Source organism: Mauremys reevesii, linkage group 1, assembly GCF_016161935.1.
Source record: "Mauremys reevesii isolate NIE-2019 linkage group 1, ASM1616193v1, whole genome shotgun sequence".
Lineage (NCBI taxonomy): Eukaryota > Metazoa > Chordata > Testudines > Geoemydidae > Mauremys > Mauremys reevesii.
In genome coordinates, this window is record NC_052623.1 from 167,999,377 (window position 1) to 168,024,636 (window position 25,260).

A 25,260-nucleotide genomic window follows, 5' to 3' on the forward strand; every position below is an offset into this window, starting at 1 on the left:
GAACAGTTTGCAACAAGTGTCCAACAGCATTCCAACCTCGTTCTCAACTACTGATAAGCAGAACTGTAATGGATACTGCGTGATGCTGTCACTGGCACTTATATTGCCATCTCCACAAAAGCCCTCATCCTTACTTGAAGGATGAATTCCAGGCCTACCCTTTAGGCTCCTGTGTGCCACAAAGCCCAGCTTCTATCCAGATGTGTATAGTGGAGTTTAGGCAGTCCATTCCCTCAATCTTGCATACTCTAGGATTTGGAGTCCCTCAACACATGTGAATTGCATACTATTAAGTGTGTGTTGTTCACTGAGAACCAAAAGTCCAAGTCTTAGTCTAGTAAAAGCTATGACTTTCCTAGGAGATTAGAAACCACTGCCATGTAGCATCACTGAGGTGGAAGCTAACTTACTACAAAGCCAAGAAAGTGCAGGCTATGATTCACTAATTTATTTTGAGAAAACTTCTGAAAAATTGTCCAATTGAATCCAGGCAGTGAAGAGCACAATTCTTAAACTATTGTGCTCACCCTGAGCCTCACATTTAATCACTTAATATATTCACTGATTATCATTTTATTTATAGCACTTCGTTTATAATAGAGCAGACACAGAAAGAGGTAAGTTACATTTGAGATGCAATATAACAGCTTAAGAGCAATTTAACTGCAGTTACAAAGGTATCTTTTCTGTGAGCAGCATACTGCATGATTTCAAGATATTTTTTTGATAAAACAACACTAAGACATGAGTGAAAATATGACACCAAGCTCTGGGTTTGTTTCAGTCACTAATTGCCTCAGGGTTAGGTCAGTGATATAGTGACAACACATCCCACACAAGACATCAGTTTGAGGATTCAAGTTAGATCTCTCACTCCAGGATTGGCACTGCCTCGAGGCACTGCACAGAAAGCCTGTTGAGGGGGTGGTAATACCTCAAATCTTTCTACCAGGGCCACCATCTTTCTGCCACCGAGTGGTATAGAGTAGATTCATTGAGGTAATTTAGCTGAGTCCAGTCCTCCTTTGCCAAAGGGGCATTTGGGCAGATGTGCAGTTCATACTGAAGAAAATGGAGTACACTTTGGACGGGTGGAAACAAGTTTTGTTTCTCTAGCTCTCTGAAAGAATGCAGTGAACATTTCAACTGGAAATATGCTCTAAAAACTCATCATGCAGGATAAGCCCAGCTGGCTGCTGGTTGTTACTATTGCTTCACACCAACAACTAAGTATCAATGTAATAAGCCAAGAATTCCTCAATAAAGAGAGGTTTTAATATCAGAAGCCATTTTGTTAATGTTCAGAAAACCTGATACCTTCTTAAACAGAACTGATTAAAAATGTATAAATCCATAAAGTACATAGATTACAATGAAACAGATCTGTATATACACACTATGGTCCTGATCCTCCACACAGGCCAAAATGCACTTGGCGCAAGTTGGGAGGTGAGGGTGTGGGGGTGGTCAAAAGCAACATTATACCACTATGGCAGTAGCCCCAGGCTGGGCCTACCAGCCATCAGGGCAAGATAAAGCAGCGTGAAAGCTATTCCTGTTCCTGCTGCCACTGGCCCACAGAGGCCATTTCAGAAACTGGGAATCAGCTGGACACAGCAACATCTCAGCCATGCTTCCTGCATCACAATGTAACCTTAACAAAAAAAAATCTTAATGTTATTAATATATATGAGCAGCTGATAGTGCTTTCCGCTTTAACAGGACAGAACATATCTAAACTTACACTCACTCACCTGAAGAAGAGTTCTGTGTAGCTCGAAAGTTTGTCTCTGACCAACATAAGTTGGTCCAATAAAAGATATTACCTCACCCACCTCGTCTCTGATATCCTGGGACCAACACAGCTACACCAACACTGCAAACTCACTTACCTGGCAATTTCTTTTCCAATTGTTGCTGTTCTTCTTCCAGCACTGGTTCTTCTGGCAACCTCTGGTCTACAGATACTGAGCTTATCACAGAGATGCCACTGCCAGAGCGTACTCTTCTGCCAATTAAAAAAATAGTTATAAATTGTGTAAACCACTTATGGCCAAAATGTTTGACAACTATGGTCTAGGCAAGAGCTCAAGAAGCAAGGAGATACAGGAGCTCAAAGTTTAATTAAAAAAACATTGTGTGCAATAAGTTATGAATCACTATCTGTAAGATTAAATTTCAAGTTCCTGAGACAGTGAACATATGTAAAGTTGCCTTCTCACTACAATTTTGCCTTGGAAAAGGAAAATGGAAAAAGAAGTAGAGTGACTCAACATCTGGAATCCATAAATACATACTAGACCACAAGCCAGAATTTACTACAATAGAAGTTCAGGGCAAGTTTTGAACTCTCACACATCTCCTTGTGGCGCAGTAAAAGGGAGGGTAATATTGGGTAGCTGAATTACAATAGATTTTAGTTCAAATTGCTTTAGTTCTCAGTTTATTTCTGTAAAATTCACTTATTGACAAGAACTGTACTCTTAAAGTCACTTCTTGTGATGGAGAGTCTTCATTTGCCAGTAACCAATAATAAAAGCTACAGCAGACATTTCCCCAGTGAGAGAGTATTGCATGCCCTCTGTGCAATGCAAAGATGAGATAAAGTAGCTGCTTTTTCCAGCCTCTTATCCTTGACTTCCACACAACTGAACAGAAAGATCAAAACAGGTTTCCCAAACAAACAAAGCCAAGATTAAGTAGTTTAGGAATGAAATAGCACAATTTATAACCATTTTACCTAAATGAAGGTGGAATATATTCTGGAGGCAGTACAGGTGGCAATGGTTGGCCAGACATGGCCACATCAATTAAGTGCATAGCCAGAATAAACTCTTCTGCTGTAAGTTTTCCATCTTGGTCAATATCCGAAAGATTCCTGTTTAATGAAAAGACCCAAATAAATCAGTTTTAAAATAATTTTTAACCTCAAATACTCATTAAGTGGCATGGTTTCTATATTATCAATTCACAAGTGATTCGTTTTTTCTTATTTCTATTGTTAGACAATTGACAACAATTTCCCCCCATTTACGTTTAAAATCTCTTATGGCTGGGCTGAAATCAAACGTGCCACCCCTCTTCTCCCAATTTATAATCGCTGCATCCACATCTGATCCATGGTTTCTACTCCTTCAGGCCTAGAATTACTGGTGCACCCACTACAAGAGGCAAGATTGGCAGGTGGAGTCTTGTTCCTCCCACAAATATCCACTGCACAATGCAGTGCAGGGAGGGTCAAATTGGACTTGTTTATGGTGGTTTGGCACACCTGCACTTTTTTTTGGAGACTGCTACCATGTTCTTGGAATTTAAGCTTTTATTTAAAAGAAGTTAAGATCCAGCACTGACAAATGCAAAGAAAACTTGAATGTTAATGAAGTATAAACCAAGGCAACAATGTCTGATGATGGCCTAAACCAGTTCTGACACGTGTGAAATGTCTTTATTCGTATTAAGAGTTTAAATTTTCATCATTAGATTTCAGAGTTTTAGCTTCATTAGTTATTGGATGCTGATTCAAAGCATACAGACAAGGCTCATATTCCAGAGATCTTTGAGAATGGAGTGTTTTGGACATCTCAAGTGTATAAGGCTTTATTTTGGGGCAGAATTTGGAAGACTACTAACCTATTCCTTCCCTCCCACCTCACCCCACTATTGATCCACGTCTGTGCTACTGATCTCCTTAGTGGGGCCATCCCCAGCATGGGCTCACAAATCCTGCCTCCTGCACGCAACCACACTGGTTCTACTTCCAGAGGATAAGCCTCAGGGAAGTGAGCAAGATCACCCCTATCATGGAGTGCAACTCTCTCCTTTCATCTATGGGTGCTCTCCTGTAGGTGCAGCAGCATCCCCTGCACCTGGGATTAGAGATCTTCATCAGCAGTGCCCGCTAGACTGCGCATGCACACCTCCCGGTCTCACACCATGAGCGGAACATATATATAGCAGTGTGCGGCCCGACCGCCCCCAAGTTCCTTCTCTGTGGCAGAGCTTATCTTTCAGCTCTGAAGCAAAGGGGAGGAGGATGGGAAGTGGAGCACCCATAGGGACATATCTCAAAGAAGCTCAGTTACTGGACAGGAGGTGAGTAACCTTCTCTTCTTCACGTGATGTCCCTATGAGTGTTCCACTGTAGGTGATCATAAAGCATGCCCCCAGCTGGAAAGCTGGAGCTTTGGAGCGGCATTTACTGTGGATGATGGACAGTGTGTCCTAGCAGAGTATCTGATGTAGCATCCTGAGTAATGGTGTAGTGACAGCTAAAAGTGTCCGCCGATGTGCATGTGGCTGCTTTGCAAATATCAGCAAGCAGGACATTGTTAAGAAAGGTGATTGAGGTGGAGAGTGAGCGAGTGGAATGTGCTCTAGTTCCAGGGGGAGGTTATCGATTGTGTAGTTAGTAGGAAAGATGCATACACTGTGAGATCCACTTGGAAAGGCATTGCTTAGAAATGACTGAGCCTTTCGATCTTTTGGCCGTTGGGAGGAATAAGTGTGGCGATTTCCTGAAAGGTTTAGTTCTGTCGAGGTAGAAAGCTATTGCTCATCTGATGTCCAGGGTGTACAATGTTGCCTCCTTTTGGTTGCGGTGTGTCATTGGAAAGAAGCAGGGAAGGGGGATAGGTTGGTTTAGATGGAAAGTGGATGGTATCTCAGGTAAAAATTTTGTATGTAGGTGTAGCGTAACCTTGTCTTAATGAAAAATCATGTATGGTAGGTATGCCATAAGTGCTCCAATTTCACCAATCCGCCAGGCAGAGGCAATAACAAAAAATACTATTCTTGTATGATAAATGAACATAGAAGCAAGCTGCCATTGGTTCGAATGGAGGTCTAGTGACCAGAGTCCCAGGCCGGGGTTGGATCCCATATGTGAGGGTAAAGATTTTGGAGGCCCTTCAGGAAGCATTTAATGAGCGGGTGGGTGAAGATGGAACGGCCGTCTATCTCGCAGTGAAAGGTTGCAATGGCTGCCAAATGCACACCTATGGAGCTTGTGGATAACTCCAATCTTTTAAAGGTATAAAACATAGTCCAGGATAAGTGGTAATGGAGTGCTCAGTGCCTCAACCTGATGGGAGGTGCACCAGGATTGGATTCTAGTCCATTTGTGGAGGTAAGTGCCTCTAGTCCTATCACGGCTGCTGTTCGAAAGTACATGTTTAACTGCTTCCAAAGAGGTTATTTCTGAATCTCAAAACCATGGAGGAGCCATGTGTTGATTGGGATGGAGGATGTAACCCTCATCCTGTAAAAGTCGCTGAGTTGGATAGATAGTGGTTGGAGGGCATACTGTCATGCAAATGAGGTAAGTATACCAGATCTGGGGTGGCCATGTCAGAGCTATATGCATGACTCTGGCTCTGTCCCCTTGGTTCTTGTGGAGTACTCTGAACAGAAGGGGGAAGGAAGGGAGGGAAGGCACAGAGTACCAGTGTATCCCATGTGATAAGGAATGCATCTTCCAGGAATCCACATCCTCGACCCGCTCTTGAGCAAAACTAAGGGCAGTGGGAATTCGCCAGTGTGGCCAAGAGGCCTATGGAGGGTAATCCTCAGCAGTTGAGGATGTGCTGAAGGACTCCTGTATCTTGTTCCCATGTGTGATTGTGGGAGAATCTCCTGCTCAGTGAGCCTGCAGTGGTGTTCTGGAGTCCAGGGAGCTATACAGTTAAGATGGTGATGCAGTGTTGGATACACCAGTTCCATAATTTCAGTGCCTCTGAACGTAGAGAGTGGGATCTTGCTCAACCTTCCCTGTTGATGTAGAACATGTAGGCCATATTGTCAGTCATAACTCTGATAGCACATCACACTATCAGTGGGAGAAAACATCTGCAGGTATTGCAGACTGCTCATAACTCTAGGACATTGATGTGTAAGGTAGATTCAGTTAAGGACCATCTGCCCTGCACTGTGTGAGTGTGAAGGTGTGTTCCCCAATCAATTAAGGAGTCGGTTGTCAGAATCATGGACAGTGCTGGTTAAAGGAAAGGGACCCCAGACTAGTTAGTCCTTGATCTTCATAGGTATAGATAGGAGTTTGTGAAGGATGTGTTTGGGAAGTACATAGACTATGTAGCTATGCCTGGAGACATAACATGTGTGTACTTTACCATGAAGGCGGCTGCTGCCATGTGGCCAAGTAGTTGGAGACATGCCCTGGCTGAGATCTGGGGACAGGTTCTCACTGTGAATACAAGATTGACTATAACTGAAAATCTGTGAGCCGGGAGGAAGGCTCTGGCTTGTATGGCATCCAATTGTGCCTCAATAAACTCCAGGTGTTGCACCAATGTTACAGAAGATTTCTCCAGGTTTATGCGAAGGCCAAGGCTTGAGAAAAGGTCCACTGTCACTCAGAAATTGTGAAGAGCATCTGTTTTGGATGGGGTTTTGAGGAGGCAGTCATCTAAGTATGGAAAGATGACAACGCCTTCTTTGTGTAGGTAGGCAGCCACTACCACAAAGACTTTAGAGAACACACAAGAATCTGTCAAGAGTTTGTAGGGCAGTACTTTGTATTGCTAGTGATCAGTAAGACTACGATTTAGTCACAGGTATTTTTAGTAAAAGTAATGGGCAGGTCACAGGCAATAAAAAAAATAAAATCATGGCCTGTGACCTGTCCATGACTTAAATACCTGTGACTAAATCTTGGGGAGTGTGAGGTGGTGCGTGAGGAAGGGTATGCTGCTGCTCGGGCAGGGGGGGGCGCCTGGGGCCAGCAGCACCACTGCCAGGGCTAGCGGACTGTGGCTGTTCCGGCCACCCCAGGACCACTGCCAGGGGCCAGCCGAGCAGCAGCTGGTGTGGCTATCCCCAGGGCCACCTGAGCAGCTGGTCCCATAGCCAGCTGCCTGAGTGGCCCTGGGGTTAGCCACACTGGCCACTGCAGAAGTCACAGAGGTCATGGAAAGTCATGGAACCAGTGACTTCCACGACCTCCATGACAGACACTGAGCTCTAGTGATCAGTCCCCAGCATGAATCGGAGAAAGCGGGTGTGGGCAGGGTATATTGTGATGTGAAAGTATGAATCTTAGAGGTTGAGGAACAAGAGCAGTCCCCCTGTTCAAGTGCCAGGATAATGGTAGAACAGATAACCATCTTGAAGCATTGCAGTTTGACTAACTCATTTAGGTTTTGAAGGTCTAGGATTGGTCTCCACCCATCGGATTTCTTTTGAACCAGAAAATAATGGGAATAAAAACCCTTCCTTCTGTGCTGTGATGGGACTGGCTCTATGGCTCCCAGTTGCAGAAGGTGATTTATTTCTTCTCATAGAAGGGGTTCGTGAGAAGGGTCCCTGAAGAGGGACGGGAAGTGTGGGGGGGTATCATAGAATATCAGGGTTGGAAGGGACCTCAGGGGGTCATCTAGTCTAACCCCCTGCTCAAAGCAGGACCAAACCCAACTAAATCATCCCAGCCAGGGCTTTGTCAAGCCTGACCTTAAAAACCTCTAAGGAAGGAGATTCCACCACCTCCCTAGGTAACCCATTCCAGTGCTTCACCACCCTACTAGTGAAAAAGTTTTTCCTAATGTCCAACCTACACCTCCCCCTCTGCAACTTGAGACCATTACTCCTTGTTCTGTCATCTTCTACCACTGAGAACAGTCTAGATCCATCCTCTTCAACACTTTCAGGTAGTTGAAAGCAGCTATCAAATCCCCCCTCATTCTTCTCTTCTGCAGGCTAAACAATCTCAGTTCCCTCAGCCTCTCCTCGTAAGTCATGTGCTCCAGCCCCCTAATCATTTTTGTTGCCCTCCGCTGGACTCTCTCCAATTTATCCACATCCTTCTTGTAATGTGGGGCCCAAAACTGGACACAGTACTCGAAATGAGGCCTCACCAGTGCTGAATAGAGGGGAATGATCACATCCCTCAATCTGCTGGAAATGCCCCTACTTATACAACCCAAAATGCCATTAGCCTTCTTGGCAACAAGGGCACACTGTTGACTCATATTCAGCTTTTCGTCCACTGTAACCCCTAGGTCCCTTTCTGCAGAACTGCTGCCCAGCCATTCGGTCCCTAGTCTATAGCAGTGCATGGGATTCTTCCGTCCTAAATGCAGGACTCTGCACTTGTCCTTGTTGGATCTCATCATATTTCTTTTGGCCCAATCCTCTAATTTGTCTAGGTCCCTCTGTATCCTATCCCTAGTAGATAGGAAAGAAATGGAGTATCCTTTCTTGATTATCCCTAAAACCCACTTGTCTGAGGTAAGTAGCTGCCATGATGGAAAGAAAGGAGACAGAAGATTGCCAAACTGGTGGGATGTTGGAGATGGTTGTTTTGACTGGAATAGAGGGAGGCTTCTCAGGACCTTGAACACACCTTCAAAATTGTTGTTTGGCCAAAGGTGTGTGAGAGGTAGCCCCTTGAGGAGTCACATGTCTGTGCTTGGCAGGGGGCTTCTGTCAACAGTGTTGAGTATCGCATGGTTGTTGGGGGGTGTATTGCTGTGGTCAGGATCATGGAGGAAGTTGGTATTTCCCCAGGTGTCTCATTGGTGCTGGTAAGTAAATGTCAAGAGAGCGGAGAGTTGCTTAAGAGTCCTTAAGGGAGTGTCGGGACTCATCCATAGACTCCGCAAATAATTTGGGGCCCTCAAAGGGTAGGTCCTCGACAGTGGTTTATACCTCCTTAGGAAGGCCAGAGACTACAGCAGTCATGATGGAATGGGCAGTGGTATCCATGGAGTCCAAGGGGGCTTGTAAAGCCATACAGGCGAAGAGGTGTCCTTCGGATACAAATGCCTGGAGTTGCTCTTTTTTGTCATCAGGAAGGTCTTAGCAGAGTTCCTGTATTTTGGAATACTTGAGAATTGTATTTGGCCATGAGAGCCTTGTAGTTGGATATCCAGAACTGGAGCATAGCAGATAAATAAGCTGTGCGTCCATATAGTTCCAATTGCTTCCAGTCAGTCATGAGCAGTGGATTGAGGTTGTATCGGCGACCCTTTTTGTGTACAGCATTGACAATGAAGGAATTTGGAGTGGAGTGAGAAAAGATTCCATGTCATTTGTGGGAACATAATATTTTTTGTCTGCCTGCTTGCAGGTTGGTGGGATAGACACTGGGGTCTGCAGAGCAACTTGGTGGGGTCGAGAAGGGCCTCATTGATAGGAAGGTCTACTTTGGAGGATGAGGATGCATGCAGGATGTTAAGGAGTTTATGCTGCTGTTCTTTCACTTCCTTCAAAGGAATCTAGAGGGAGTCTGCAATCCTGTGAAACAACTCCTGAAAGTGTTTGAAGTCATTTGCTGCCATAGGGGGTGGAGGCATGATCTCCTCTTCTTTCCCCAACGAGGCTAAGTGTAGTGGTGGTGAAACTTCCCCCTCCTGGTCTTCTTCCTTGTCTGCTGTGGGGAGAGGTTCAGTCTCTAGTGGTCAAGAGACCAATGGAGATGGTGAATGTTTAGGCCTCTGGCTTTGCTCTATGGGAGGCTTTCCAAACTGTGCCCTGTCCATGGCCCAAGGATCCTGTATGGCCAATATGGAGGGAGCAGCATGTGGGGTTAAATCCATTGCGGTCTATAGCAGGGCCCTGGTCCAGTTATGGATAGTGAGGACATGTAGAAGATGCATCTTGTGCCTGTCCCAAGTATGAGAGTGGGACAAAGTACTCTTCCTCCTCTGCATTGCTGTGGAAGGGCGGTGACATCCTTGGAAGGGAAAAGGAACAATGCTGTGATTCTGGAGAGGAGGATGGAAGTGGAGGGAAAGGGTGTCTGAGTAGTGGTGACTCAGGAAGATAAGAGACAAGCAGGTCCTTGGGTTTTCTGAATTCCTGGGGAGGAGGGAGGAGCATCATCAACACCAGCACATGGGTCAGTGCCTGAGGGAGAGGTGCATTCTCTTGACCAGACACCAGATGGAGTTGAAGACTTGCTCAGTGCTAAAATGGACCTCGGCGCTGGTATAGCTATCGGTGCTGGTGGTTTTGTCCCGTGCTGTGGTGCCCAAAGTTGGTCTGATTAGGGCAATTGGTACCAGTGCCGAGAAATGATGCCAACGGCTGTAGGTCTGCCCTCTTGGGGTCTTTAGACCTTTGCTTAGCTCTGGTAGCGGAGGTACTTGGATGGTCCATGGAGCTACGTCCCCTGTTCGAGGATGTTGAGGGAACTGACCTTGCAGGGGATGGTGTTCTGGGCAGGTGATGCCTCAGAAGGTCATGGGAGAGCCTGTTTCTTCCCATGTATGGGAAAGAGAAGATTTTCTTTTAGAAGGACAGGGCAAATGAGGGTCAGTGGACAACCAAGTGGAGCGTTAGAGCTGCACGGGTGAAATGTCCGGGCCAGGGTCTGATGCTGGACACAATGATTTCTCCATGAGGAAATGTCGCAGCCGAATGTCCTATCTTTTCTAGCCCTGGCAGTCAGTTATGGCAATGAGTACACTTTTTGGGTATGTGTCCCTGTCCCACTCAGCAAATACACTGTGGGTGACCATCAGTTACCAGGAAGGCGTCCCAGCAGGAAACGCACCTCTTAAACCCAGGAGACCTGGAGATAAAAGGGTGACGAGAAAAGCTTCTCAGCTGGGAATGGCGGGAAGCAGCAAAACAAAAACCTAAGCTCTGAAGGGTAAGCTAGGGGAGAGTAAGAGGACAAAAAAAAATGATTTATTTATTTTTAATAGGGAGAGGATGAGAAAGGAAGAACTAACTACTAAACTATACTAAAACTAACAGGTAAGGCACTATCTCAGAGGTCAAAAGGAGAAGCGGGCTCTGTTGTGGATTCTGTCCCAGACCAAAGGGATTAGAGAGGGAACTGGGGGGCGGTCAGACCGTACAACTCTATATATATACACACACACACACACACACGTCCTACTCATGGCACGAGATGGGGAGGTGCACATGTGTGGTCCGACGGGCACTGCTGATGAAGATCTGTGATCCCAGGGACAGGGGATGCTGCTACACCTACAGTGGAGCACCCATAGGGACATCACTCAAAGAAGAACTACAAGTTATGTTTGAAACTTCTCAAACGTGTCAACTGTTCCCCTCCGTCCATCTCTAGCCATCCACACACTTCAAGCCCTGGCAGCAAGTGTTACATCTTTGGCTAGTGTGACGTTGTCTGATTAAAGTATAATTATACAAACCACTGTTATCTACTTGCAATGAATCTTATAATGAGTGTAACACATGGCTGGAAAGGGTTAAGCATCTTGCAGGCTAACTAACCCAGAGTCAGCCTGTAGAGACATGTTAAAAATGGTAATTAAGGCCATGCAAGGCTAGAACTTTGAAATACAAACCTGTATTGTTAAAGAATTAGAGGTGTGTATCTTAGATGATAATCATGTGAACAGACAGTTCCTGTCTGTCACTATAACTATTAATTCAGAGATCAAAAGGGGAATATTAACATTTAGATGAATCTTGGGTGAAATAATGTCATTGTCTATTACAAACTTCAAAGAGACATATAGACTGCCTAATGGATAAATTGCCCTATGTTCATTTGTGTAACTAATTACTGCTGATGCTTAGGAAAGAGGAGGTTACATCAAAAGCCTATTGTCTACCCAGGTCAAGCAAAACTGTATAAAAGACCATTGGGTCCTGATCCTGACATCTCAGATCTGCTTAAGCTTCATCAGGGGAAGTCTCAGTCACCAGATTGAGATCCCAGTTAAGCTGCTACTCCCTGAATGTGATATTGGACATTGGACTATAACCTATGGACTAAATTCTAAAAGAACTCTTTGCAACTACAAAGCTTGCCATCTCCTCTATGTATCTGAACCTCAAGAACTGAACTCATGTCTATATGTATATTGATCTTTTAACTGTATTCTCTCTCTTTTCTAATAAATTTTAGTTTAATTAATAAGAATTGGTTGTAAGCATGTATTTGGGTAAGAGCTGGAATATTCAATAACCTGGGAGGTAATGTGTCCGATCCTTTGGAATTGGTAGAACCTTTTCTTTTATATGATGAAATAAGATTTTCAGAAATCATCATATTTGACTTGGGTACCTGGATTGAAACCTGAGGCTGGGTTACTTCAAGGGAACTGTGGTGTTGGCTTCTGGGCAACCAGTGAAGTAATAAAGAAGCTGTTTTATGTTGGCTTGGTAAATCTAAGTATTGAAAATATCCACCAGCTTTGGGGATTATCTACCCCATTCTTTGCAGTTCACCCTAATTGAGTGACCTCAGCTGGCCCTCACTGGGACCCCAGTCACAGCTAGTGATCTTCTGGATTATTGGGTTGCCATTGCTTCTTATAGCAACTTTGTTAGGAAACGAAAGAGAAGAGGCTACTGTAAGTCCTGAATAACATGTAGGGTTTGGCTTAGAAAGCAAGTATGGCAGAGTCACTATGCAACAGTGACAATATAGTTGACATCCTAGCACAGGGGAAATCATGTGGTAGTACTGTAGTGAGACACTGAATTTCAAGCAGAAATTTAAGAAGAGGGTAAGTTAATTAGAAATAGCCAGCAGAGAACAATTAATCAGTTAAAATACACAAAGGTGGCATGGAGCCCATTTCAAACATCACAGAAGGTGACCCTGAACAATCAGGAACCAAAATACCAGGAGAGTAGTAAAAAGGCAAATAAATACTAAAGCCACTATGCAGTTACACAGCAAGGTACAAGAGTTTACTCAGGCTAAAGGAGAAATGAGAGACCTGGTTGGTTATGTTAATAGAAGGCAATCTACTTTGGCAGATAAGAATGCTAAGGAAAAAACAAAACACACTCCTTTAAAGCACATCAAAGAGAAGAAACTCAATGAGTTATGTTTCTGCCAGGACACAACTAGGGATAAAAGGGCAATTTTACAGGCTACAGTTTTCTTTATTACACATTTAAAAAAACAAAACACTTTTTTGTATTACATACCAGGGTATAATTTCACTACAGGTAAGAGAAACAAAGTGGCTTTTTTAGGAACAACTAAAAAACAAAACCAAGTAAAAATGCCAGGTATGTTTTCAACCCACACAGAAAGTGAGGAATACTATAGGTACCTAATGTAAAATAAACTTGAAGAGTTCCTTTTACGAACCATTTTTTACAGTTTGTAAAAATTAGCTGACATTAGAAAAATGCAGTGGCAACTAATCTAATTCCTCTGATAATGCCCATTATTAAATAGTAATGCAGTTTTTAGTGTATATCTTGTGAAAAGAAAAAGACAGCAAAATTTAACAAGTTAGCAGAAAGGGTGTAATCCAGAGTGATAAGTACATTTCTGATATGAGAAAAATTAAAGGAACTATCTTTACCATATTGTAGCCAACTGAGCCTGTGGTAAACTTGATTGCATAAGGATAGTTCTTGCTTGTGGACCTAACAAATTAGAACAAGGGTTAACAAACAAACAAAAAATCAGCAAACATTACTCTGGAGCAGAACTGAGTTTTGAGGTGCTGACCTGGAAAATATCAATTCTCTATGTGTTAAAGCTGAACATACTACTACTACTCATCAGAACAAACTGTTACGGTGCACAAGAGGGAAGTTATTTAAAAAGAATAAGGAATACTGCTAGGGTTAGTAATCCCACATTTGACGTTCCCTGTCCCACTGCACAGGCAGTTTTCTATCAGGATGGGGAAAATGTCCCTCGTGAAAGGGGCATACAAAGCTTGACCCAGCCACCCATGTCCTTCGCAGGAGTCAGTTTGCCACAACTAATTTCATACCTCACAATAAGCTCTTGGGATGATGTAGTGGTGAGGGAGGCTTGCCAACTACAAAACCAGTTTCTCCTCTCTTGGTTTTCACACCTCAGCTGCTAGAAGAGGGCCTCATCCTCCCTGATTGAACTAACCTCGTTATCTCTAGCCTGCTTCTTGCTTGCATATATATACACCTGCCCCTGGAAATTTCCACTACATGCATCCGACGAAGTGGGTATTCACCCACGAAAGCTCATGCTCCCAAACGTCTGTTAGTCTATAAGGTGCCACAAGACTCTTTGCTGCTTTTACAGATCCAGACTAACATGGCTACCCCTCTGATACTGTACATGCTCAGTGCCTCCCCTCATTTGGGGTGGGTTCTCTCTTGGGCAGAGGCAACTGTATGTGTGGTCTGAAGAGAAAGCTCCTTGTTGACAGCCTACCAGCCAGGTGAAAGTGTTAGTCACTTCTCAGCACTTTCACCCAACAGGCCTCTTCACCCACTTGGTAGGTAGTCAACAAGGAGTAAGGGGAACAAGAAGAATCCCACAATTGTCAAAGGCCTTTTCTTTTTGGGTGGTCAATAGGGATCAGGAGCCCTGTCCAACTACACCAACAGGATAAGTTTCAAAAAGAAAATTAAGTAAGTTCTGGGGCGTGGATCTCAGAGTCAGAGTTAGAGTTTAAGGCCAGAAGGGACCACCTTTACAATAAATCAGTGTGAAAGCAGGAGTGAGGAGAGGAAAAAGGGTTAGCAAGAAGTTAATGGAATTTGCAGGTGCCCAGGAACCTCTCATAATCCTGTACCAGGGGCATTAGGTGGCTTTGGAACTCCGTTCCTCAACCCTCGCCCATTTTACTAAGAGCCTCCGACTGCACACTAAATGTGTTCTCATGCAGGCTCTTTTAATGCACAGTCAGAGGGTCCACTTGGGGAGTTAGTGCAGAGTAGCTAGCGTGCCATAAATTCACACCCTAATTTCCCTCTGTAGACAAGCCCTAAGTAGCAACCACTCACAAATGATCATATGTTTGCTCTCAAATGTAAGCAAAGCGTGGATAGAGAACAATATAGAAAATAAGCATTTTTCCCCCACTGTCACTTCAGTATGGGAACTCAGCTATCACTCGCCTTCCATAATTTAAGCACCACGTTAACAGACATATAATTATCAAAGATCAATCAAATGGAAGCAAAAAAATAAAGAATATAAAAATTGTTCTAATACCTGTTAAGTGTCCACTCATCATTTTGTCATGGCTATTGAACAGCTGCCTATATTTTAGTCTTGATGACTGAGGAACAGCCCATTCTGCTACAGGAGGCACACTGGAATTAGGAGAGAGAAAAAACTCAGTTACGCTTAAATGTTTCAAGCTACATGAGGACAGACTGAAGTTCAAGTTTTACATATGAATTTGTTCTTTCAACAATTTTTCCCAGCTCTTACTTCAAAAATATTACGCACTACTTAAGTTGTGGTTGAGAACAGTGACCTAGTTCAGCATTTTAAAAGCATGTTTCTTATCCCAAATTAAGCCAAATATTCATCCTTGTCATCGATACACCTTTGCTTTTTCAGAAAGGTAGAAAAGTAAATAATCTAAGTGCTTTGGAAGACTCAAGATATGCAAAATCTTTGTTCAGTTATATGGTTGGAAACTCTCCATGTAGTTAGTAGAAACAAAAAGAACAGGAGTACTTGTGGCACCTTAGAGACTAACAAATTTATTTGAGCATAAGCTTTCGTGGACTACAACCCACTTCATTGGCGTCTCATCTTATGCTAACCTTAAACAGCTGTCTTTCCAGTCTAGCAACCAACCAACCAGAGACTGATTAGGAAAAAACAAACAGAGCTGAAAACAAACAAACAGAGCTAACAGAAAATACAAGTATTTTAAATAGATCAGCTATTTGCCGAGACAGTTTCGCGATTCTAGCCTGCCAATGTGTCTTAATACTAAGAACTGGAGAGAGCAGGTATAGGAATGAAATGTTAGTTCAGTCTTCAGCCTCATATAACCTTTGGTCCTCTATTAAGACTGCCAAAACATGCCAGGACACTAGGACACAGTAAGAATTGGACTGAGACAATCCAATTTCTTTCACTACTGAAAAGATTGCATAGCAACTACTTTCCCTACTGACCTGAGAAGGACTGAAACCACTAAGCTGGCAGTGACTCTTTCATGTTATGGCAGTCTTGGATGACAACCCAGCATATGTTCAATATAAGAACACTTATTGCAGATTTGACAAAACGCAAAGAAGGTACCAAATGAGATTTCTAAAGAGAGCTATAACACCTAACCCAAGGTTTAAGAATCTTAAGTGCCTTCTAAAATCTGAGAGGGACGAGGCGTGGAACATGCTGTCAGAAGTCTTAAAAGAGCAACACTCTGATTCAGAAACCTACAGAACCTGAACCACCAAAAAAAGAAAATCAACCTGGTGGCATCTGACTTCGATGATGAAAAATGAAAGTGCATCAGTCCGCACTGCTTTGAATTGTTATCAAGCAGAACCAGTCATCAGCAGTGTGGACTTGTAGGTGCTAAAGTTTTACATAACTGCACTCAAAAAAAAAATCTACATTTGTAAATTGCACTTTCACGATAAAGAGATTGCACTACAGTACTTGTATAAAGTGAATTGAAAAATATTTCTTGTTTATCTTCTTTTACAGTGCAACTAAATATAATATAAAGTGAACACTGTACACTTTGTATTGTGTTGTAATTGAAATCAGTATATTTGAAAATGTAGAAAAACATCCAAAAATATTTAAAATACATTTAAAAATTGGTATTCTTTAACAATGTGATTAAAACTGCGATCACAATTAATTTTTAATGGAGTTAACTCAAAACAAATTAACTGCAATTAATTGACAGCCCTACTAAAAATGTTTTCTCATCAGAAAATGCCAATTCATCAAAACAAAAACTTTGTGGGACCATACCTGTTTAAATGATGGAATTTCTGATCAAAATGAGAGACTCTGATTACTACAGAATAGCTAATAGCATGATGGTTAGGGCATTTTGTTTGACTCAGAGCACGGACTTTAACCTGGGTCTCCCACATCCCAAGTGACTGCACTATTCGCTGCACTATAAAGTTAGTGTCTCTCTCGCCCAGTGAACACTTTTCATATACAGCTCCAAGAGGAGATATTTAGAGAAATCGATCCCTGAATAGTCTGCCCACTCTCCTATCCTCCTCCACCTCAAAACTTCAAAAGGTCTCAGGTTCATCCCAATATGTAACAGGAAAATTTTTGAAATCTCAAAGGTTTTACAGGAAAGGAAAACCATATCTCACCCAGCTCTAAAAGAGACCAGAGAGTCAGAGGTAAAGTTTGCCTTATAGCTGTGATAGCCGTCTTAAGGAATATCCAGTTATTTTACCTAAGGAGTCCTAGATGTCAGTCCCTATGGAGCTAATCACTATTACTTCACACTGGTGGAAGGGGTACACTCCTCTCCCTGTGTGGGGATTACAGCATACTGCTTCCACTGAGCTCCCAACAATACTCTGAGACAAAAAAAGGTTTGAGCTGCAAGGCATTTTTAATCTCATTTACAGACAAGTAATAGTAACATTTAGCTTCTCATATTGTGACACAAAAGAAATTTTCAAGGACAATTTACCTGGAGAGCTAAGATTAAAAGCCAACACTTAAAAATGGTATACGAAGAAGCAATTATTTTCTTCCCTGAAATCCACAGGAATTTGAGCAACTGTTCAGTCCTCAACACTATATTGCAACTATTAACTCCCCTCCCCCATCAAAGTTCTCTAAGTCAATATTTTATGTCTCCTTGGACCAGTCTTTTAATAAATTCTTACATATAAGTAAAAAAAAACAACAACAACTTACAAGAAAGAGTTAGTCTCTGGACAGCACTCCCACAGTTCCCACATTTTAATATTTTACTTCTGAAACTACTTCTCTATTTTCTACGAAAAATGTGTTATCTTTCTGCAGCACAAAAGGAGGGGCCTTGTGATATGAAATGAACCAGACTTCTCTGTACACACACAAAAACCTCATGTTGTAATGGGACTTGAAACTTTTAAAAACAGTTAAGTGCTATATTTCAATGGTTTGTAACTAATCTGGTATTTCACATTTAAAGAAGATATTCTATTAAACCTCTGAAGATTTAATAGACAAGACTTGATTTTCTTAATTACAGAAGTTAAGTTTAATGAAGAATGGTATTAATCTATTAGTGTCTAAGGCAGTACTGCCTGCTACAGCATATTTCACACGTGCACACACACTCCATGCTAACTTACCTAGCCACATCAAATGATTGTGCCTTTTGCAGTTTAGCGTTTAACTGTGACCCAGGTCCAGATCTACTAAAGGAAGAACTCTTTGGCAATGTGGCTGTAATAGTAAGAATAACTGTGTTAATCCTGAAAAGTACATTTGAAACATATCTGTACAATTCACAATGATAGACAACTAAATGCTAACCCCACAAAACAAGTATTATGATTTTAAAATCAGTTTGGGTTTTTTTTAAAAGGCAATGTTCCTAATACAAAAATAAATTAGTAACCTCTCCTGTCCCACAAAAAATAGAACACGCATCACCTTCATGACTTCCTGCATTTGCATTCTTTATATAAATCTGGTTGATACATTAAAGAGCGGCACTTTATAAAATAAAAATTGAAATACTGTATACTCTGGTTCTTCGAAAATAATCCAAAGAACAATATTATCTTAATGGTTACAAATAGGTAAGGAGTATCAATGTGTAGGTATCAATTCTGGATGATGGGCAAGCTAATTTTATTGTACCTTTACTAGAGTGCTAACATTTTGTTCATGGTGATTGTTGGTTTGTGTATAGAAATATCCGAAAAACCTAAGTAGTTTTAAAATATAATAAACCTAGATTTCTTCTACTGAAGGTTTAAATTTTTTGTTTAAGATTTAAAACTTTTTTTAATCCTATTTGTATTAACCCAATTTAAGTGTATTCCCTTAATAAAGCAATTCTTCAAAATAATAAGTTACTAACACCATATTCTCACTTTTTGGATACAAAGAAAATTGCTCAACAATTTGTTAACAGAAAAAAAGTAAATATATAGTGTCAGTATGCAGCATACCAGGATGAGCAAAAGCAGGCAGAGGTTGTATAACAGCAGGAGCTCCATTAGCCAGGGGAGGCACTGCTGCTGTAGGAACAGAAGATACTAAAGGTGGAGACATTCCTACTACTGGAATGGACGCCATTGGTACCGGGGCTACAGCTGTAAGAGATGGCATGCTGACAATGCCCCCAATACCTGCATACAAGAAAAAGTAGACATTTTCCTAATTTGTATCAGATAATAATTTAAGGAGTTTGCAGACTGCAGAGTTATACAACAATAAACCTAGAATTAGAGAGCAGATTGAGATGAAGATAAAGACTCTAAAAAATCCCAGAGTTACTAAGCACTCAGATAGTGATAGCAACATTAAATGGTTTAGGGAGAAGGACATAATATTTTATAGTGTATGTATATTATAGGATTATGTGACTGCAGAGCTAACCAAAGAAATATAAGAATTTGCTTTAGAAAATTGTTCACTGTGTGCTAGATGAAGAGCAGTACTGTCAAACACTGGTGGGTAGAGAACTGAAAATCTACATTTAGCCTCCGTCCAAAAAGAATGAGTTTCAGGAAAACTGCTCGCAGCCTTCTGCCAGAACAAAACAATGCAAAGCTAATAGGATAAAGCACAGTAATAAGAGATTTTAGGTATGAGCACAGCTGCACAGATGAAAAGTGGAGGTCAAGGAGATTCAGTGATTCCACTGGGGAAAGAGGTGAGGTTACGTGCACGCAGCTGGGAGCATGTCTACAGTGGGCTAGGAGAAGAAAATCTAATTATTTCTAACTTCACTCAACCATTATGGCCCCAGATGAAGTTTTAGAAACCAAACAGCAAAAGTTTGGTGGGAGGGAGAGAGGGAATAATGAATTAGCAAATATACAGGCTTTAAAGGGTGAGAGTTTTGTTGCAACACTTACCAAATACAGATACTCCCCGGGTTGCGCAAACCCGACTTATGGAAAAAGTTCCATAAGTGCCTTCCCCCCCTTTTTTGGGGGGGGGGGGCATAATTGTCAGATACGTTCCTGACTTATGCAAAACTCGACTTACGCAAGGCGTTCCGGAACTGAGCTCCTGTACATTATTTATTTACTTCACTCTTTATGGTGATCACAATTACCAGGCATCTGATGATGAGATGTTGCAAACTAAAGGTTACATGTAAAGTGGCTCTCAACACCAGAATGCAGAAGAAACTCAACATGGTAAGCATGAGGTCCCAGGCTTTGACCCACCCATTTATTTTATGCCATTTATTTCAATCCTATCTTTGGCATCATGACCACTTCAGCAATACCAGTTACAAGAACAAGAGAAGCAGCAGCCAGTCTGGCTATTATTAATGCCACTCTTTGCATAGGCCAACAGGTGTGGACTGCTCCCACACTATTTTGGTTAAGTTAAATCAAGATTGCTGATTGTAACTGTGGCAGAGGTGTTAGAGCTGGAACCCATTAATGAAGACCTATGAAAACTGCCAGCAAGGTAGTCTCATTGAGGGCCCCCAACTTCAGAATTCACTCACTCCTCTTGGTCTGAAACAGCCCAGCTCTGTTGATTTCTACAGCATGGTGCAAGGCCCATCTGCTTTTCCTAATATTTGGTGATGGTGAGAGTACAGAGGGAGAGGAGTAGGGTCTGAAATGGCGTAGGAAACTGACTTGTTATTGATTATGCCTGGATGCTAAGGAGCCACGTTCATTAGGCTGTTTTTCAACTATATATCATTTTGATTGTAAAGTAGTACCTTTTCCAATTTTAGAAACTGAAATAAATCAAAATATAAACCACCCAAACAAAACTTTTTTAGAGGCTATCATACCACTGAACTAGAAACAAATTCTGCTCTTACCAAACCCTGGTGCACCAGAAATAGCAATGGGAGGCTGCTTCATGGCAGAAGGGAGTGCAGAGGGGAGTTGATAACCTTGTAGTTTTAGTTTGATAAGTTTCATAGCAATAGAAAACTCCATCTGATCCATCCTCCCATCGTTGTTCATGTCAGCCAGTGCCCTACAAATAAGCAGGATTTACAATTATGTTTTTAAATTACGACCTTGTGAAGTCTCCCATAAGCAAAGAAAAAACCCTCACACATACCAAGAAACTCAAGAATCATCTGATTCCCATTTAAAGAGGAATTCTGCAGAGCAGAACCAGAATTACTAAGCCACCATTTAAAGAATAAACTGAAAACTTCTCAATTTCTTCCTTGGAATGATGAAATTGTGATTTTCTAAGTTATGTTTCACTCCATAAGGGAGCTATAGTATGGTAAGCTGAAATAAAAGGATGAATGTAATTCTACAGAAACTCTGCTAAATTGCACAAATTAAAGCGACATGGTACTGCACACAGCACCACAGGGATCCAAATGACTTAGTCAACAAATTTGTACTTCAGCTAGTCCTATAATAAATTGCTCTTTAAATGCATGCTCTGTACTAAACACCATTACAGCTGAGTATACAAATGAGTTTTTCAGTTAGACAATAACGTTCAAGTATAAAACACTGAGGCCAGTTTTTGAATAGGCTTTCATGTAGAGTAGTCTCTGACTTTACAGTACATCAAATGAAGAAACAAAAAGTGGACTGTTTAAGAAAACAGTGCGCAGCAGGGGGTGGGGAGGGCGGGAGGGGATGAAGAGGGACAACACTAGTTCCTGTAACTGGGAACCAAAATTAAAAAAGTGAACGCATGTTAATGATTTAAGCAATTATAAATTAAGAACTGCATTATGTTGCTTTCCTTGGAGAGAATAAAAATTATTCTAACTCCAGTACAAAATTTTAGGATTATTTCAAACTAAAAATAAAATATCTATATTTTGATTATAGGCCATGAAAGGGGCAACACAATACTGTGATCAGATGCCCAGCTGAGAGGCTAGGCAGTCTAGTTAAACTCTGAGTTTATTTCCAATTAAATCAGCACCAAGTATTTATGTAAGTAAATTAAGGGTCATCAAAGGGACCTTCCTGGATTGGCAATAATTAATGAAGTTCAATAACTGAGCAGGTAAGCACTTTGCCCACATGACTAGAGGCAAAGCTGGGAAAATTTGTAAGACAGAACCTGAAGCCAATTTGTTGCTATTTCAGTGCCATAAGTGTACTCTGGAAGCATACTAGACATTGTTGAGATGACAAGCAATATTTTGCCAAGAACAGGGAAACTCCCAGTCCTCCATAACACTATGGGCCAGATTTTCAGCAAGTGCAAATCAGCCTAGCTCCATTATCTTCCATGTAGCCTGGCTCTGCAAATGATAAATCCACCCCAAAATGACTTTTTTGGGGGCACCAAAACTATTTGTGAGTTCAGGTCAAATTGGCAAGTAATTTCTGCTGAAAACCCTCTCTAAAAACAAAAATTTTAAAGATGTCATTTCAAACTGACATTCAAAACATTTTATTTGACTTGAACAAAAATTTCTGTTTTTCATTACAATGAGAAAAAACTACCTAATTCAGTTTTGGTTCAAAACTAACCAAGCTTTTTTTCCTGTTTCCTCAAAAATGCTGATTTGCACCAGTCAAAAATCCGGCATTACAAACTTACAGAGAGGAATGAAAAAACCATCTCTGTATGCTAAGTGCTCTGGAATTTAGAGTTAGAAACTGAAGCACTTCTTGAATGTGGCCCAGCTAGCACGCATATTTCTAGTGGAAGAGAATTCCAGAGGCAAGAGCACTTGCTACAGAGACTGGCCCCCGGATGCCTCCTCTCTCACCTCTCGCCCAGGGAAGTTCACTCAAATATTCCAGATGAATGTTGCCTGCTGTTCAGCAGCTGGATATAAGATCTGCCTAGCTCTCTGGGTCTCGAATCAGCTTGGTTAACCGGCTGAGATTTCTAAAGACTTAGTAGAAGTATCCTCAGAACTGAGTATGCACGTTTCAGTCATTACTTACAAAATTGCTAGTATGATCTAGCTTCAGCTGTAAGTTATAAAGGCTTTGTTGTGGCAGTGACATGGCAGCTAAGTAAGTAGTTCCAACAGTCAGAATGAAGAGATGAGATGAGCAAAACCAACCCGGACTAATGGAGGAATTATGCTTTTTTTGAGAGGGCAAGCTATAGCGCATCTCCTCCCACAACCTCACCATGATGGAGGCCTCCCTGAAACAACAGTTACTGAACTGCCAGAAATTGAGATAAGAAATCAGTATCTCTTGCTGTATGAGCAAAGGGCTTGTCTACACCCCCCTGAGCGCAGCAAGTTTCAGCGCTGTAAAGCACCAGTGTAGACAGTGCACCAGCGCTGGGCTCCCAGCCAGGCTCCCAGCGCTGGTCACTTTGCCACTCGTGGACATGGGTTTTTTGGAGTGCGCTCTGCCATGACTACACAAGCCATGTTAAAGCGCTGCTCCTGCCAGTGTAGACTAGCCCAAAGAGAATTAAAATACAAGATACTTATATCAGACTGAGAATGTTAGAGGTTTGAGGGAACCTTATTGCAGGCAAGAGAACCTCCCCCCGCCAAGTTATAGGCAACAGAAAGGCAGGGCTGCCCAGAGGCGAGGGGGTGGGGGCAAGTGGGGCAATTTGCCCCAGGCCTCGCAGGGGCCCCGCGAGCCCTGGCCCGGCGGCGGTCTGGGTCTTCGGTGGTATTTTGGCATCCCGAAGATACAGAGCGACTGAAGGGCCCCCGCCACCGAAGACCCGGACCGCCACTGGGTGAGTACAAGCACCGCAGCTCCCCCGCTTTGCCCCAGGCCCCCTGAATCCTCTGGGTGGCCCTGCAGGAAGGGAACTTTACAGATTATAACAAAGATGGAGTTTTTGCTAGAAGGAACAGAATTGTTACTGGAAAAAGTTAAAAAGCAAAGTAGACTTGCTACATAGCCTAATTCATTAGGGCTGTCCATTTTCTGCCAGCTACCAAGTGCAATGTCTCCCTATAGTCCTATATATTGGTGTGTATGTATACCAAGAGTTTGATTAACTTCCCTAAAGTCTTTTTGCCTTTTGCTACTCTACTGGGAATACAGAAACATTTGTCACAAGCAACCAGACAGACACATGCTGTACAGAATACTTAAAAAAAAAAACCAATACAATACAAAATCTATATGATGAACCAGATATGAAGAACTCAAAACATATAGTTAGAGTAGGGACACTAATCAACTGAGAGGTCAAATAGCAAATTACTATCAATTAGACTTCAGCCTTGTGCATATTACCCCACAACTGCGGTACTGAACTAAAATATCATTCCTGTGTCAAAGAAATGTATAGTTTAAGTTTCGTCAAGAAGATCAGAGTGGACATTTCCCAATGGCTGGAGAGGATATCACCAAGAGAGATGCTATCATACAACATATTGAATTCTCTTGCTGTCCCCAGTATCATCCAGCTCTTGTAATGGAAGACCCAGTTTATTAGAAGTCTCCACTTCCTCACCACTGTGAGTATTTACTTTTTAAAACTGACATAGCTCAACCAATGCACCTTGATCCTGACCTACAGGAGTCATGTTTGACTCCTGGGATTCTTGATTAGAAAAAAAATCAAAATTATACCAAGTTACATGGTGATTTTGAAATGTTCACAAACACTAAGGTTGAGGTCAAAGGCATCTCATCGGTCAGAATTTCTACCCAGGAATCCAGAGATTTAACGGCTATAACTAGCCCTCCAGTGCTTTTGCATTTGAGTGAAAGGAAGCATAGCCATGAATACCATAAGTGTAGTAACTTACTTATAAATTGCTAAGTATTAAAGATGATAGAATGCAGTAGCAAATATTTAGGTTAATTTTAGGTTTACAAAAATAACACTAGACCTTTTGAGGGCAAATAAAAAGGCCACTCAGTCTACAAGAATACTCAAAGGAAGAGCATGTTTATTTTGATTAAAGTTTTCTTCAGGGTTTAGTCATCCTTTATTCAGACCCCAAGCTGTAACTGGTCGGTAGAAAAACAACAACAAAAAAACAAGTTTGTATATGTGTCCTCAGGTGGTCAACCATAAAGATAAATCAGAGAAAGAGACTGCCTGAAGAAAGCTACTCTGACAGATTTCTTTGATCACACTCTGAGCAATTGGTGGTTTCCCCATTAAACAGATCTCTCACTTTTCATATGTAGAACTCAGTTCTGCTGAGCCCATCCAATTGGCACTGTCAGATCAAGCAATTAAGTGATTTCTGATGCTAGGATATAGTGGTACAATAGCGGGGGCTAAAATATTTAAGCAAATGCCTTTGTAACAGCACTTATTTGTTCTGCCCAGAAGGCTTCTACAACCACATAATCAACTTTTATTTACAAACTACGGCCGTACACCTGACAATGAGAATACTATTAAGTATCATCACATGGTATATGACTGGTTCATTCTATCATTACATGATAATGATCTCCTTTGAAAGCGCTTTGAGATCTGCTAATGGAAAGCATTATATCTAGCTAGGTGGAATTATTATTCCATTAGTAGTTTCC

General features: G+C 41.9%; 1 protein-coding gene across 6 annotated transcripts in view; it reads right to left on the reverse strand.

Moving 5' to 3' along the window:
• Nucleotides 1-25,260, reverse strand: part of ITSN1 (intersectin 1) — a 200,795-nt gene that overhangs the window by 118,977 nt on the left and 56,558 nt on the right. For all 6 annotated transcript variants that reach the window (XM_039503267.1, XM_039503244.1, XM_039503261.1 and 3 more), the window contains 7 exons: nucleotides 20,661-20,821; nucleotides 18,814-18,993; nucleotides 17,986-18,079; nucleotides 14,906-15,006; nucleotides 13,278-13,341; nucleotides 2,741-2,878; nucleotides 1,893-2,008 (listed from right to left, as the gene is read on the reverse strand). In XM_039503267.1, the coding sequence (XP_039359201.1) occupies nucleotides 1,893-2,008; nucleotides 2,741-2,878; nucleotides 13,278-13,341; nucleotides 14,906-15,006; nucleotides 17,986-18,079; nucleotides 18,814-18,993; nucleotides 20,661-20,821 (854 nt within the window). The remainder of the gene's footprint in view (nucleotides 1-1,892; nucleotides 2,009-2,740; nucleotides 2,879-13,277; nucleotides 13,342-14,905; nucleotides 15,007-17,985; nucleotides 18,080-18,813; nucleotides 18,994-20,660; nucleotides 20,822-25,260) is intronic.